The sequence below is a fragment of the Balaenoptera acutorostrata genome, chromosome 13, assembly GCF_949987535.1.
Source record: "Balaenoptera acutorostrata chromosome 13, mBalAcu1.1, whole genome shotgun sequence".
NCBI classification, from domain to species: Eukaryota; Metazoa; Chordata; class Mammalia; order Artiodactyla; family Balaenopteridae; genus Balaenoptera; species Balaenoptera acutorostrata.
In genome coordinates, this window is record NC_080076.1 from 54,606,258 (window position 1) to 54,620,232 (window position 13,975).

Here is a 13,975-nt window from a genome sequence, read left to right on the forward strand (position 1 = left end):
TTTTTTTTTTTTGGCCACGCCTCACGGCTTGCAGGATCTTAGTTCCCTGACCAGGGATTGAACCCAGGCCACAGCAGTGAAAGCTCCAAATCCTAACCACTGGACTGCCAGGGAATTCCCTATTACGTTAAATTCTAATACCTCTGCCTATTTTTTGAGCCTATGATTCAAGATCAGGGAGGGAAAAAACCCAGAAAAACCCTTTGCTCTTCCAGAGTTTGACCTGGAATTGGGGAAGAAAAAGGAGACAGAGAGTCATGAATCTTAACCCCAAGGTCGGGGATGGAGGAGGGCCACTTAGAACTGAACTCACTTAAATGATCTGTTTGTTCTTTAATTTTCTTCAGTCTACACTCCAAATCTCTCAGAATAAAGTTTTGTTTTTACTGAGGGTACTTGCCTGTGGTGTACAGAGGAGAAAAGACAGGAAAATGTAAAAGTGTGGGGAAGCCAGACCTCAGAGGAATGGTCTTTAATAAGCAAATCCTTCTGTGCCCAAGTCATCTCTGGGTGCAGCAATGAAGCCTGCCTGGGAGACAATTCAGAACACAGAAAGTGGTTCTACCTCCCACTCTGAGTCACTGGTTTCCTTTGTTGGTCTTGGATGATCATAGAAAACCCATCTGAGTAAAGGGTCATCTTAGGAAAGGCTATTTTTATTCTGCCTTCACATGTCATTTGCACAGCCTGGGCTCCACCAAAATTCCCTGTGACACTGACACAAAAGACGTTTGGCTATTTCAGACATGCAAGTACAGCTAAAGAAAAGGTTGAAAGTCCTTATTTACCTCTCCAAGAGTGCGTTCACCATCTTTTCAAAAGTCTCATCACATCTCAGAAGTGGGCTCGTGATTCCCCACTGAAGAGATTTACTGTACTCGCTCATGCCGAAGTACAGCTTCTCCTCGCAGCTCATGTCCTCCTGGTTCAAAACAGAGCAAAACCCAGTGACGGCAGGATACAATGTGTCTTATTTTCTGGGGGTTGGGGGAGGAGGGACCTGTAATAGGCTATTGCCTGGAAGGTTAAAAAATTTGTGAATAAGCAATTAGGACTATGTCAAGCTAAAAAGCTTCTGCACAGCAAAGGAAACAAAATGAAAAGGCAACCTACTGAATGGGAGAAAATATTTGCAAATCATTTATCTGATAAAGGGCTAATATCCAAAATCTGTAAAGAGCTCATACAACTCAGTAGCAACCCGCCCCCCCCAATCCAATTAAAAAATGGGCAGAGGATCTGAATAGACATTTTTCAAAAGAAGACCTACAGATGGCCAGCAGGTACATGAAAATGTGCTCAGTAGCACTAATTATCAGGGAAATGCAGATCAAAACCCCAAGGGGCTATCACCTCACACCTGTTAGAATGGCTATCATCAAAAAGATGAGAGATGATGTGTCGGTAGATGTGGAGAAAAGGGAACCCTTGTGCACTGTTGGTGGGAATGTAAATTGGTGCAGTCACTATGGAAAATAGTGTGGAGGTTCCTCAAGAAATTACATATTTGTATGTGTGTGTATGTATATATACATATATTTGGTGATGAATGTGTTAATTAACTAGATAGAAGGAATCCTCATCCTTTAAAAATGTATACATAAATCATCACAATGTATACTTTAAATATCTTTTACTTTTATCTGTCAGTTATACCTCAATAAAGCTGAACAAAAACTGTGTTTCCTTATATAACCTGATACCAACTCTACAATCATCTCTGAAGCACTAACTGAAATTTCCTTTCACTTCAAATGAACTTAGTATGTGATTAGTGGTATGTTGATATGCTTTCTTAAGGCAGATTATAACTACATCGATGGTTTGTTTTCTCTATCTTTTGTTCAGATGTTTTTAGAGGAAGAGAATTTCTTAGGCTTGTACAGTCAGAAGGTCAGATTTTTTTCCTTCTCGAAGCAGCTCTGTAAATTGATACATATATATGAGTTCTATAGAACTCGTTGGAAATCAAAAAACTCAAAAACGCCTCTATTACAGAAAATTTAACTTTTCTGATGTTATTTAATGATGGTGATTCTCTTGCCCTTTTATAAACAAAATTCATTTTAAAGGTGAAATATATAGTTTTCTTCCTTCTAAAACAGAATACACAGTATTTAATCTATGCCCCTTCTTGATGATTCACTCATCACTATGAAAATGAATAACTATTTTGAGATGTGACACAAAGATTTCCTCAGAGGAGCCTGACATGTGTGACAAACTGCTTGTCCTTAAACTAAGTAGCTCTAGAATAATCAATAAACTTTGTGAGTTCATGTATCTGGTGTTTTTTTTTTTTAAATAGTTTTCCTTCCTCTGTTGTACACTACTTTTTCATAGTCATTTCTTCTTGCTGTCGTGTTGCCTGTGCATTTTATTCTCACTTTTATTTGTTATTTATTATGTACTGACGTTTTTCTTTAAACACTCTCCAACTCATAAAGGTTACACAGCAGCTTAAAATGTATAAGATGAAATTAGGCAATTAGAGGAAGAAAAAGCAAGGGTAAGAGCAAGGAGACTGGGCCAGGGATGAAGTTAGTACTCTCAAAAATGCATCCCAGAAGTTTCTGCCGTTTTGTTAGAAGTGGAATACAAATTTGGTTCTGAGCTTTTAAGTAACCCATCCAAAGAGATGAGCAATTGTGTAATTTATAAGGTCCATAAGATAAAAATAAAATACTATAATTGGCAGCTTTTGATTTTTTGAGGCCCCCCCAAAACAGTTTATCCTGCTTATTGGAACAGGGTCTTATTTGAGAGTAAATATGCTTCATGGGAGGGCTAGAGTATGTTCCTATAAATATCAGAGCCTTACAGCAAAGATGGAGCGACATCTATAGTTTACTTGTTTGCTTGTTTCTTTCTGGATTCTTGGCTGTGTTCTGAATAGCTGTGTCAAATAAGTCATTTCAGGATGAAAGAAGTCAGTCACCTGAGTTTCCCTCTTTATCTTTATTGGCACAGAGTAAGGGGAAAAGCTTTATCTTACATGTATGTGGTTTTCACATTCCTTCTCATCCACAATCATGTTTCTTTGGGAAGATGTAAAATCCTACTCCAAGCCTGCTCCTTTTCCTGACAGCATTATAACCTGCTGAATAGGAAGCCTCCACCTATTTTCATTTTTACTTCTCTTTCTCTTAGCAAAATGAGAGGGCAGCTTGTTAAATAGATGGCTTATTATCAACTGGAGGCAGTATGGTTTTAAGAACTAGAGCTACTAAAAATAAGAAGTGAATAGTTCCCCCATTCTGTTGTGTTTGCTTTAAACTGTAAGTGCAGTCTTGTAAGTTTTGTAAGTAGAAGTTAATGGGACTATCTTTTAAAACATGAGTTATCAAACTCAGAATGATGTTCCTCTAAAGAAACACACATCCCCAAGTATCACAAATCATAAGTGATACAATTTATCGAATCCTTCTATCTTTGGGGATAATGTCCCTTCTCTTAAGAAAATTATCTCCCCTCTCAAAGTCCTGCCCTCTCAGTGACCCCCAGCTGCAGCCCTCCCTGTTCTTTCACTACGGTCTCTGCTTTTCCTCCAGCCAAATGCTCTGCTCTGTGGACACTGTTCCCTGGAAGGTCACCAAGGATTCCTGAGGCCAAACCCTCAGTCCTTGGCCTCACTGCCCTCTCAGCCGTTCTCTTCATTACTTTCTTCCATGATTTTATCTACACCAGCTGCTTCAGTGATTAGCATTTCTGAAAACTATTCCAAATCCTCATTGTAAAGCCCTAATCACAACTCCCACTTTGCATTTGCGACGACGGTGCACTCGTCCCAGTCTTCACTCAGCCCACATCCGTCTCATCTGCCCTCCAGAGGTCCACCTTCCTCTTGACTTCTCTTTTCCCAATAAAGGCATTGCCTCAAATATATCTCTGACTCTTCCCTCTTCCCCAATAAATAAATCTTAGAAGATTTACCATTTCTTCCATCCTTTGTATTTCCAGGACCACTATTCTGATTTAGGTTCTTGTTCATTCTAACCTGAATTATCAGAAAAGCCAGATGACACATCTCCCCCTTTCCAATCACTTTGACTTGGCCTCTATAGTTGATAAATTGCCTTAAAATGCAGCCTCTTAGTAGCTACTAAAGCTGAACTCAGAACTCAGCAATTTCACTCCCAAATGTATACCCAACAAAAATGCATACATATGTCTACTAAAATGCTTAAAGCAGCACTATTTGAAATAAGTGAATAGGATGAATAAATGAATTGTGGTGAGTCACCCAGCGTAATCTATATACAGCAAAAAGAATGAATGTTTTATGACTCATGCAAAATATAGAAGAATCTCACAAACAATGTTGAGCACAAGAAGCCAGATATAAGAGAGTGCCTACTGCATGATTGCATTTATATAACGTTCAAAATGGGGCAAACCAAGACAGAAGAGTGCTTCCCTCTGGTGAGAGAGTGCCTGGCTTCTGGAGTGGTGCTAGTGTTCTAGTTCTTCATCTGGGTGCTGGTCCCATGGGTGTGTTCAGTTTGTGAAAATGCATCAAGCTGTACATTAACATTGTGAATATAAAAAATAAAAGAAATATGTATATTCTGCCATTTCTTTTTTTCTTTTTGAATTCTATTTTAGTTATTTTTTTATACAGCTGGTTCTTATTAGTTATCCATTTTACACATATTAGTGTATACATGTCAATCCCAATCTCCCAATTCATCACCCACTCCCTCCTGGCGCCGCAACTTTCCGCTCTTGGTGTCCATACGTTTGTTCTCTCCATCTGTGTCTCAATGTTATTTCTAATAATACTATGCCTTTGCTAAAATATCGTTCATGCCTGTGTAATAAGTGTAAGCTTTTCCAGCCTGGTCTCAAAGATTCCATATGTATATTTCCAGGTTTCTCTTCATCCCACTAAGTATTCTCTGAAAAATGCCTGATGCTTACTCCTCTGTGGTCCTGCCCGAGCTGTCTGCTGCCAGGAGTGGCTGCTCTCCTGTCTGTCTGCTCTGTCCTTCCTCTCCTCCAAAGCCCATCCCAAGTGCTCTGTCCTCTGTGTCGCCATTCCTGATGCTCTCAAATGGGTGGGACTTCTCCCTCCTTTCAACCCACAGAGCACTTTGGTTTTCTGCAATTGTCTTATTCTACTTTGTTTTTATTTCGTTACATTTTTTGTTTTGTTTTGACAAATCGTATATATTTAAGGCGTACAACTTGATTTTTTTCTTTTTTAAAAAAATTGAGATATAATTGACATAAAATTATATTAGTCTCAGGTGTACAGCATAATGATTTGCTGTCTGCATATGTTGTGAAATGATCACCACAATTAGTTTAGTTAACATCCACCCGTCACCACACATGGTTATAATTCTTGTTTTCTTATGGTGAGAAATTTTAAGATCTACTCTCTTAGCAACTTTCAAATATACCATAAAGTATTATTAACTATAGTCACCTTGCTGTACGTTATTTCCCCAGGAATTATCTATTTTATAACTGGAAGTCTATACCTTTTGACCAGCTTCACTCATTTTGTCTACCCTCCAGCCCCCGCCTCGGAAAACCACCAATCTGTTTTCTCTATCTATGTCTTATTCTACTTTGGAATAATAGTGGCTTTTATACGTACTTTGCTTTCTCCTTAAACCATCAGCTCTCTGTGTGTTCTTGGAAAGATCTAACACAAGCCCACAAGTGCTCACTAATATTTTTTGAGTCTACTTTCTTCACTTTTCTCTGTTATTCTTTCTTTAGGACATTGGCTTCAGGATAACTAAAGGAAGCTAATCACTAGAGCTTCGCCCCTAAATGTGTAAAGTTGTTGTAAATTAGATTCAATGTTTTTACCTTTTCTCCATGTTCCTCTCAATGTCACAGGGATGATTTTTTTAAAACTTTAATTAGAATATAATAACTCCCCACCCCTCAATTATTTTGAATATGATCCTGGGTATCATATCTCTAATCCACAAATACTTCACTAGATATCTCTAAGATTGGAATCCTTTAAAAAATATAACCACAATACCATCATTATACTTAAAAAAATTAACCACAGTCATAGGAATGACTTTTAAGGAAAATTATTTTAAGCCTGTTTCTCTATTATTTCACATCAGGAGAAAACAAAGGGCAGAAGCTATGAGCCCATCTTCCTATCACTGGAGTGATCCCTTCCAGAAAAAGACTGAACCAACTGTTCAGGATAGGATAGTTCTCCTTTTTCCCCCCTACCAATATGTTCAACTTAACGTTTAGTTGGAGCCCTATCTGTTGGATTAAAAACAATGTTTCATTTTATCAGTTCTACTGGCTATCCCATTCCATGTCAGGACAACTACTGGGGTAGACCCTAGGCACACCATACGGTTTTGGTTCAGAGGCAAAGGAACTCTGGAAGCCTCTTATCTCAACCATAACTTGCCCACCCAATTCATGGACAGAGCTAGGGTGGAGAAGATACCGGCAAAGTGAAAGCTCAAAGCAACCCCCTTGTGACAGTCAACACACTGAGACAGTTCTCACAAGGGAGGGACTGGTGATGGCAACGTGAGTCAGGGACCTGAGCTTGCTTGACTGTAAGGGACACACCAATGCTCAAAGAGAAGGGCTCCAGGTCTTCTTACCTACTTCATAACAGAGTGAAACGCACTGGGTTGAAAAATAAACAGTTATTCTTATGTAAGACATTTCTGGCCTCTTTTACTTAAACATGTTTATTTAAAAATATCTCACAGTTCAATATTTCTAAACAAAAGTTCTATTGCTTAATGGCTGATCTTTATTGTTTTTTTAATAAAACTCTCATTTTTTTGTTTGCTAATATATTTAGCGTACAGTTTATAGGTCACAGAAAATAGCTTTTAAGTATTAGGGACTGGACCTGGGTGTGTACAATGCTGGGCTATTCTCTACACATTAAATGATACTACTGAGTAATTTAGAGTGTTTTGTTTTGTTTTGTCTGTGGAGTCCTAACCACTGGACCACCAGGGAATTCCTGTTTAAAGTCTTTTTTTTTTTTCCTTTTTGGCCACACTGCACAGCATGTGGGATCTTAGTTCCCTGACCAGGGATCAAACCCGTGTGCCCTGCGGTGGAAGCACGGAGACTTAACCACTGGACCGCCAGGGAAGTCCCCTGAGTAATTTAGAGTAACAGTACCAGCATCTTCTGTTTCAACTAGAAGTCTGTGAGAATTGATTAAAAGGAAAAATCCAGTTGCTGGGAAGCATGAGGATAATTAACATATAGATATACATCTAGATCAGTAAGACTGAAACAAGAGGACAATAAAATTTCCAGGTTTTAGATTGGAATGAATCATTTAAAGGCACAAAGCTAATCCAGGATATTGATGATGGTGTCAGTTGACATCACATTTTAGGAGGACAAACTATACTGGATTGACAATTTTGTATCTGCATGATAGCCCAGAAAAGAACCACCGAATCAAATTTATAGAGGACACTATTCACTAGTTTTTAGTGAATAATAATTGTAATTATATGGAAATTTTAGAAGAGAAAGCATTATGTTAGTTAGTTTCTTGAACTCTTTTGCCATGACCATATTTTATTACAAGATTCTGCTCCCCAGGGGAACTGAGAACATGACTGTGTATCAGAGGGTAGAACAGAGACTCACTGTGCTGTCCAGCTGTATCCAGTGAACCTCGTTGTTGGCGCTGATTCGGGACTGTTGGGTCTGCAGAGTGTATGGGCAGGAGGTGACCTGGAGCACCAGGAGGTTGAAAGCTTCCAGAACCTCTCTGCAGTTAATGACTCTGTCAGCCAATCCATGGCCAGGTTCACCATGTGACAAAGAGCCCGAAATGACACTGTAGAAATATTGAAAGTCACATTAAAACCTCCTAATTTAACTGATTAGATGCAGAATCAGAATATCAAAATGGAGATAATGTTTTAGCTCTTATTTTTCTAGTTCCTATTAATTGGGGGCAGGAGCAGAAGCAACCAACATTGGATTTGGAAGGGCAAAGATGACCCACCTTCTTACCCCTTTCACACAGATTCCAGAGATTTTTTTTTTCCTTTTTCAGTTTGTCGCTGATATACCTCAAAATGTAAACTCAGTTATCCAAGTCAAGGATATCCAACTCCGTAGCTGAGGTGGATCACTTCAGTTTGAAAGCCCACCTGAATGAGGGAGCTCGCCATCAAAATATGATGCTTATAACTCTGCAATGATCTGTACCCCCAGAGAGGCCCCAAAGCTACAAGGAATCCCCTCTGTGTTAACACACTCTCCTTCCTCCCTTGAAGCTGCTAGACTGTGGGGAGGACTCCCCCGGCCTCCTCCCCACGACCAACATTTTCATATCTCTGAGTCATTTTCAGTTACGTTCAATGTGGAGGTACCAGGTTTCCATGCAGCCTCAAAACTCCCCACACCCAATCCCGCTCTCTCTCCCTCTCTCCCACCCCACCCCACCCCTCTCCCTCTCTCTCTCTCTCTATATATATATATTCAAAAAAGTAATCTCAAGGCCCATGAGAATTAAATACAGAGAGATCCAATGTGTAACCCTCAGAGCTATTACCCCAGACTTTCAAAGATGAGGTATACAAGGTCAGTGAGCTATTTCTGCTCATAGAACATGAGCAGTAACTGAACAAGGTGTGGGCAAAATTTCTTTTCTTTATCTTTCCTTCCTCCCTCTCTCCCTTCCTTCCTTCCTTGCAAATCTAACAAGTTATACCAGATCTTTTTTACACCTACATATGGCTCTGGACTTCAGATTATGGAGTACCAAACACATTCTGGCTTCTGAACAAGTGTTTTTGCAATTCTGACATTTCTACCACAGATTAAAAAAATCCCAGATGCCTAACCTCAGTGTGTCCTGAGGAAAGAAAACCTATGAATGCTTGATGATGCCTGAAATTTCCCTCCTCCTACCTGGTGAGGACAAACCATGATATGTAATCCTTGACAACTATTTGCCCTTAAAAAAAAAACAACAAAAAACAACTACTTGCTTTTTTCAATCCATAGGAATAAAGATACCCCCTACTAGATAAGTACTGTGATTTGATCTGACTCTGTCACACCACACAAACTGTTATTTCATTAATAAGCCCATAAAGAGATAGGATGGTCTCTTGTTTAAACAGGTAAATTGTGGAAGGTTTTGGATCTGCTCTCAGATCATTGAAGTGGCATCTCCACTGCTGCTAAAGGGAAGAGGGAAGAGAGAAAGGCAAGGAAGAGGAGAAATAGCAGGAAAAGAAGGAAGAGAGGACAAGGAAAAGGAGAAAATGAGAAGAACCACGAGGAGGAGAGGGGGTGGGCGGGAAAGCACATGGCCCTTCTGGGAGCTCACTCACCGCAACCCCCTTGTTGCCACCCTTTCGCTGAAGCAGCTGAGTCCCACAATGCTCTTAAGACAGGATTTTAACAGGAATTTGTAAATTCGCCCACAGTATAGTTAAAATAAAATCAACATTAAAGCGGTAAGAAAAGTTGAGAAAGCAAGGAAAGGGTGGGAATAAGTTAACCATGAGAAGATGCCAACTGGTAGGGTCCATGGTCTTTCAAGTCACCTCCTTTTAAATTATTTAGTACATGACCATTACTGCTGTAGAAGAAATATTGTATTTGCTCACTCTGAAGCAATCACCTCGTTAGTTCCACATGGGAGTTGTCATGAACTAGCACAAACAGTGTGTACGGGTTCTGTTTCACCCTTCTCATAAAAACTTCAAACTTGGTTTGAATCTCATTGTCTAGACGAACAACATATTTCTCTGCTCTCTGATAGGCTGTCCCATTTTCCTCCAGACCCAAGTCTACAAGGACACCTGCCAAGAAGAAAAAAGAGTTTATCTTTTTTACACACATGTCTATGAGATTAAGTTCAGTGTACTGATATACTGGGTACTAACCATATATAGAGATTTACAGAGCAGATAGCTTTCCTTTTCCATATTCCCCACAACAGTTTTGAGGAGGAAATATCAGGTTTCCTTTTCTTTAGAATACCGCACCCACCTCCCATACTTCAGACAAATGACAACAGGGACTGACCTGATACGTTAAGTAGAAGCTTGAATGTATGAGACCTCTGTCTAATTAAATTCTATTTATATGTGAAATATAAATTTATATGTGAATTTAATTATGTCTAATTAAATTCTATTTATCTGCTAACAGCTACTATAGGCCACTTGGAAAAAATGAAGCTTTGGACTACAGCTCTTGGCCAAATTGATATAATCGTGTAAATCTTCCTTACCCCAAACTTAGCGACAAAACACATATAAGAAAAAAGGAAAATAAAATCTGATGTCCAAAGATACATCGCTAGATCGTGAGCTTTTTTAGGTAGTATTTTACTCATTTTATATAGTGACAATGTCGCACAGTATCTAGAGTATGGGATGCCCTCAACGATTGTTGGATTATGTACCAAATTACTAGAATGAACTGAATTACTCAAGATAATTATATTCTCAAAATGTTAGAAACTGTAAAACTTGTACTGTATCATTATCTCTGTCTATAGTAAAATTATTTCTACATACAAACATCTAAAATAGTTCTAGGCACATGCAGCTGTTGTTGGATAATTAAAACGCCAAATCCTCCTTTAAAATGAAGAGACAAAGTGATAATTATGTGAGGTGAATTATGTGAGATGAAGTGTGTGTTAACTAACCTTATTGTGGTGAACATTTCACAATACATACATGCATGAAAACATCACACTGTATACCTTAGACAATATGTGAATTATAGCTCAATAAAGCTGGAAAAAAACACTGCCCCCAAACAAGAGTGCACAACACTCCCCTGCCCAAGACACTCAGCCCTCTGAGAGGAGAGCCTTGTGACTCAAGCCCATGACCCTCCAAGCAGAAGGAACCAGAAGACTGATTAGGGTTAGATATGTCACATTTGGGGGTTAGATATGGTCCTCCAAGGATATCTATTTAACATCCAATATCAGCCACATCCACCAGTCCCAACTGTGTGGAAAAAAATTTAAATTAAAATAGATAAACAAGTTAAGTGAAGAGACTTTTATGAATTATGTTGACTTAGTTTTGTTTGTCTAGTTTTTCTTTTCATATAAAACCAGACTAATTAACAGCTATATGCAATTAGCATCTAGATGCCGTAATACTAATAGCTCTAAATGGTATAAAAGAAAATAGGAAAAATGTTTTACCATATGAAAAATTCATTATACCAGAAAAGGTAAACAGAAAGGTAATTTTGTTTTCAAACTTTTTTCATTAGGAGCCTTTACTCAGAGATTGTTCTCAATTTCCACCCACGTGTAGTCAAATGATGTTGTGAATATTTCCAAAAGCAATTAATCAAACATTTAATTTGGCAAGTAGTCTGATTTTTTGGAATGTGGATTGCTTATAAAATTTATTCAACATTCGATAGAGATTTACTGAACATCCATTATATATCAGGTACTATGTCAGGTATTGTGTTCAGCCTGGGGATACACAGGAGGGCAGGACAAACAAAGATCTTAATCTCATGGAGCTTATGATGGAGAAGATGGATATTTTTGACACGTGTCATGATGAGAGACAAAGTCCTCTGGTGTAGAGGAGGTGAGCAGAGGCACAGAACGAGGACCTACTTAATCTCTGGTGGTTTCTGTTTCCTTATTTGTAAAATAGGGAGAGTACAACCAGTTGAAAATTAGTCTATATTTCCTAAGTTTATCCTTAGGAAATAAGCAGTGAGAGTTAGGAGTCTCTTAATATGATAAGACCATAAATAATTCACAAAGAGGAAGAATGCATCTTATGGATTATTGAGTTGATCACATTTCAAAACAAATGAAATGCCGACCAATTGTATGCCTTTGACAGGTCAAGTCCATACATGCCCTTAATGGAAAGACAAAGTTCCATGAATCTCAGAGGTCATTCTCTTAGACATAACATGTTATATTAGTCTATGCTGCCAGCTGGCTCTGCAGTGGTATATCTGGGTGGGGGGGAAGCACATCAGTGGTACTTGATTGTTTTATTTCTAATGGGGCATTTTTAGTATATCATCCTTACCTTTACATTTTGTTTTAGACTTGCTTTTAGTTTTAAGTTTTGTTTCTTTCCTGGTTATGAAAGTGATAGATACTCATCTTGGGAAAACTGGAAAGTATAGAGATATATTAAAAAAGAAAAAATTATCCATGATTCTTTAACTCAAAATAAGTCACTGTGAACATTTTTGTGCATTCCTTCCTACTTTTTTAAAATGGATATTCTGCTACCTAGCTCACATTTTATAACTGTATATCCTGACTTTTTTTTACCTATAACTGTAAAGCGAGAAACAAAACTATCCACAACCAGTCTAATGATACAGTATTTATCCTTTCATAGAAGCTGGTGGTCTTATGCAGTGTATATTAAAATATAAACAGAATATAATTTAATATTCCATTTTAATTCCTTTCTCCCTTCACAGCTTCTCCTTAGTAAATATAAAACAAAAATGGATATTGTGTCTTCCTTCAGAGGGCCTCTTTCAAGAGGTGTTAATGGCATCATTACAAGCATTTTATTTCAACTCAATAAAAATATCTTATGCTCTTACTATATTTAGAAATAAATGGAACCACCAATTACTTAAAAAAAGAGAGAGAGAAAGAAACAAAACTATCACTATTTACTAATAATATGTCTTGGTAGAAAACATAAAATAATCCACCAATAAATCAATTAAATTAATAAGAATTTAGTTAAGTTGATGGATTCAAAATCAATTTATAAAAATTAGTTGTATTTCTTTATACCAACAGCAAACAGTTAGGAAATAGTATTTAAAAAAAACTATTTTACAATGACGTCAAAAAATATTATCTATGAATAAACCTTATAAAAGGTGTATAAGACCTTTATGGAGAAAATGATGAAACTATTAATGACATTAAAGAAGACTTAAATTAGAAGTATACCATAAACATATAGTTAAAATTTAAAATTGTTTAAAAATGTATATGGCAGAGCAAAGAACCAAGAATAGTCAAGACAGCCCTGAAGTAGAAAAGGTGGGAGAGATCTGCCTTACCAGAGACTAAGAATTATACAGCTGTATTAACAAGACAGTGGTTTTGGCATGGAGCAAACCCTGGAAACACACCCACATGCATATAAAATGGAGATTTATGATAAAGCTTGCAATGTAGATCAGTGGTAAAGGATGGGCTCTTCAACAGTCAGCACTGAAGAACCAAGAAATTATATTGGATCTTACCTGATATGCAAAAAAAAAAAAAAGGAAAAAAAAATTCAGGTGGATTAAAAACTTAAATGTAAAAGACAAAACTCTAAAACTTTTAGAAGACAATAAAGGAGAATAACTGTGGCAACTCATAGAGGATTTCTTAAACACAAAAGGCCAAATGGTAGATAAACTAAACTTAAGAAGGTCTATTCATCAAAGATGTTATAAATAAAAAGACGAGCCTTCCAAATCTGTAACTAGTATTACTAAAAAGGATTAGTATTCAGAATACATAAATTACTCCTACAAATCCAAGAGAAAATGGGCAAAAAAAAAAAACTTTAGCAGGCATTTCCTAGAAGAAACCCAAATGGCCAATAAACATCTGAAAAGATGTTCAGCCTCATTAATAATAAGGGAAATACAAATAAAAACCATAATAAAATGGAATAATACCACATTAATACAAATTTTAAAAAACAAGATAATTGTAAGAAGGAAGTGGATGAAAGAAAATACTTATGTATCTCATTTCTGCAAAACAAATCCAAGAAGGATAAACCACAACCTAAAGAGATTGGTTACCAGTAGGGGGGTGGGTGGGAAAGGGGTGTAAAGAAGGGAGAATGGGAATGAGTAGGTATGAGGGAGAGATGCTTCTCTGAATATACCGTTTTGTATAGCTTTGGCTCTTAGAACCATAGAACAAAGTTAATCAAGAATGGAGTGGGGGGGGTGGGGGACTTCCCTGGTGGCGCAGTGGTTGAGAGTCTGCCTG

The 13,975-nt window shown here is 37.6% G+C and overlaps 1 protein-coding gene across 11 annotated transcripts in view; it reads right to left on the reverse strand.

Moving 5' to 3' along the window:
* Nucleotides 1-13,975, reverse strand: part of GREB1L (GREB1 like retinoic acid receptor coactivator) — a 267,385-nt gene that overhangs the window by 29,049 nt on the left and 224,361 nt on the right. For all 11 annotated transcript variants that reach the window (XM_057526312.1, XM_057526317.1, XM_057526315.1 and 8 more), the window contains 3 exons: nt 9,620-9,800; nt 7,624-7,816; nt 789-922 (listed from right to left, as the gene is read on the reverse strand). In XM_057526312.1, the coding sequence (XP_057382295.1) occupies nt 789-922; nt 7,624-7,816; nt 9,620-9,800 (508 nt within the window). The remainder of the gene's footprint in view (nt 1-788; nt 923-7,623; nt 7,817-9,619; nt 9,801-13,975) is intronic.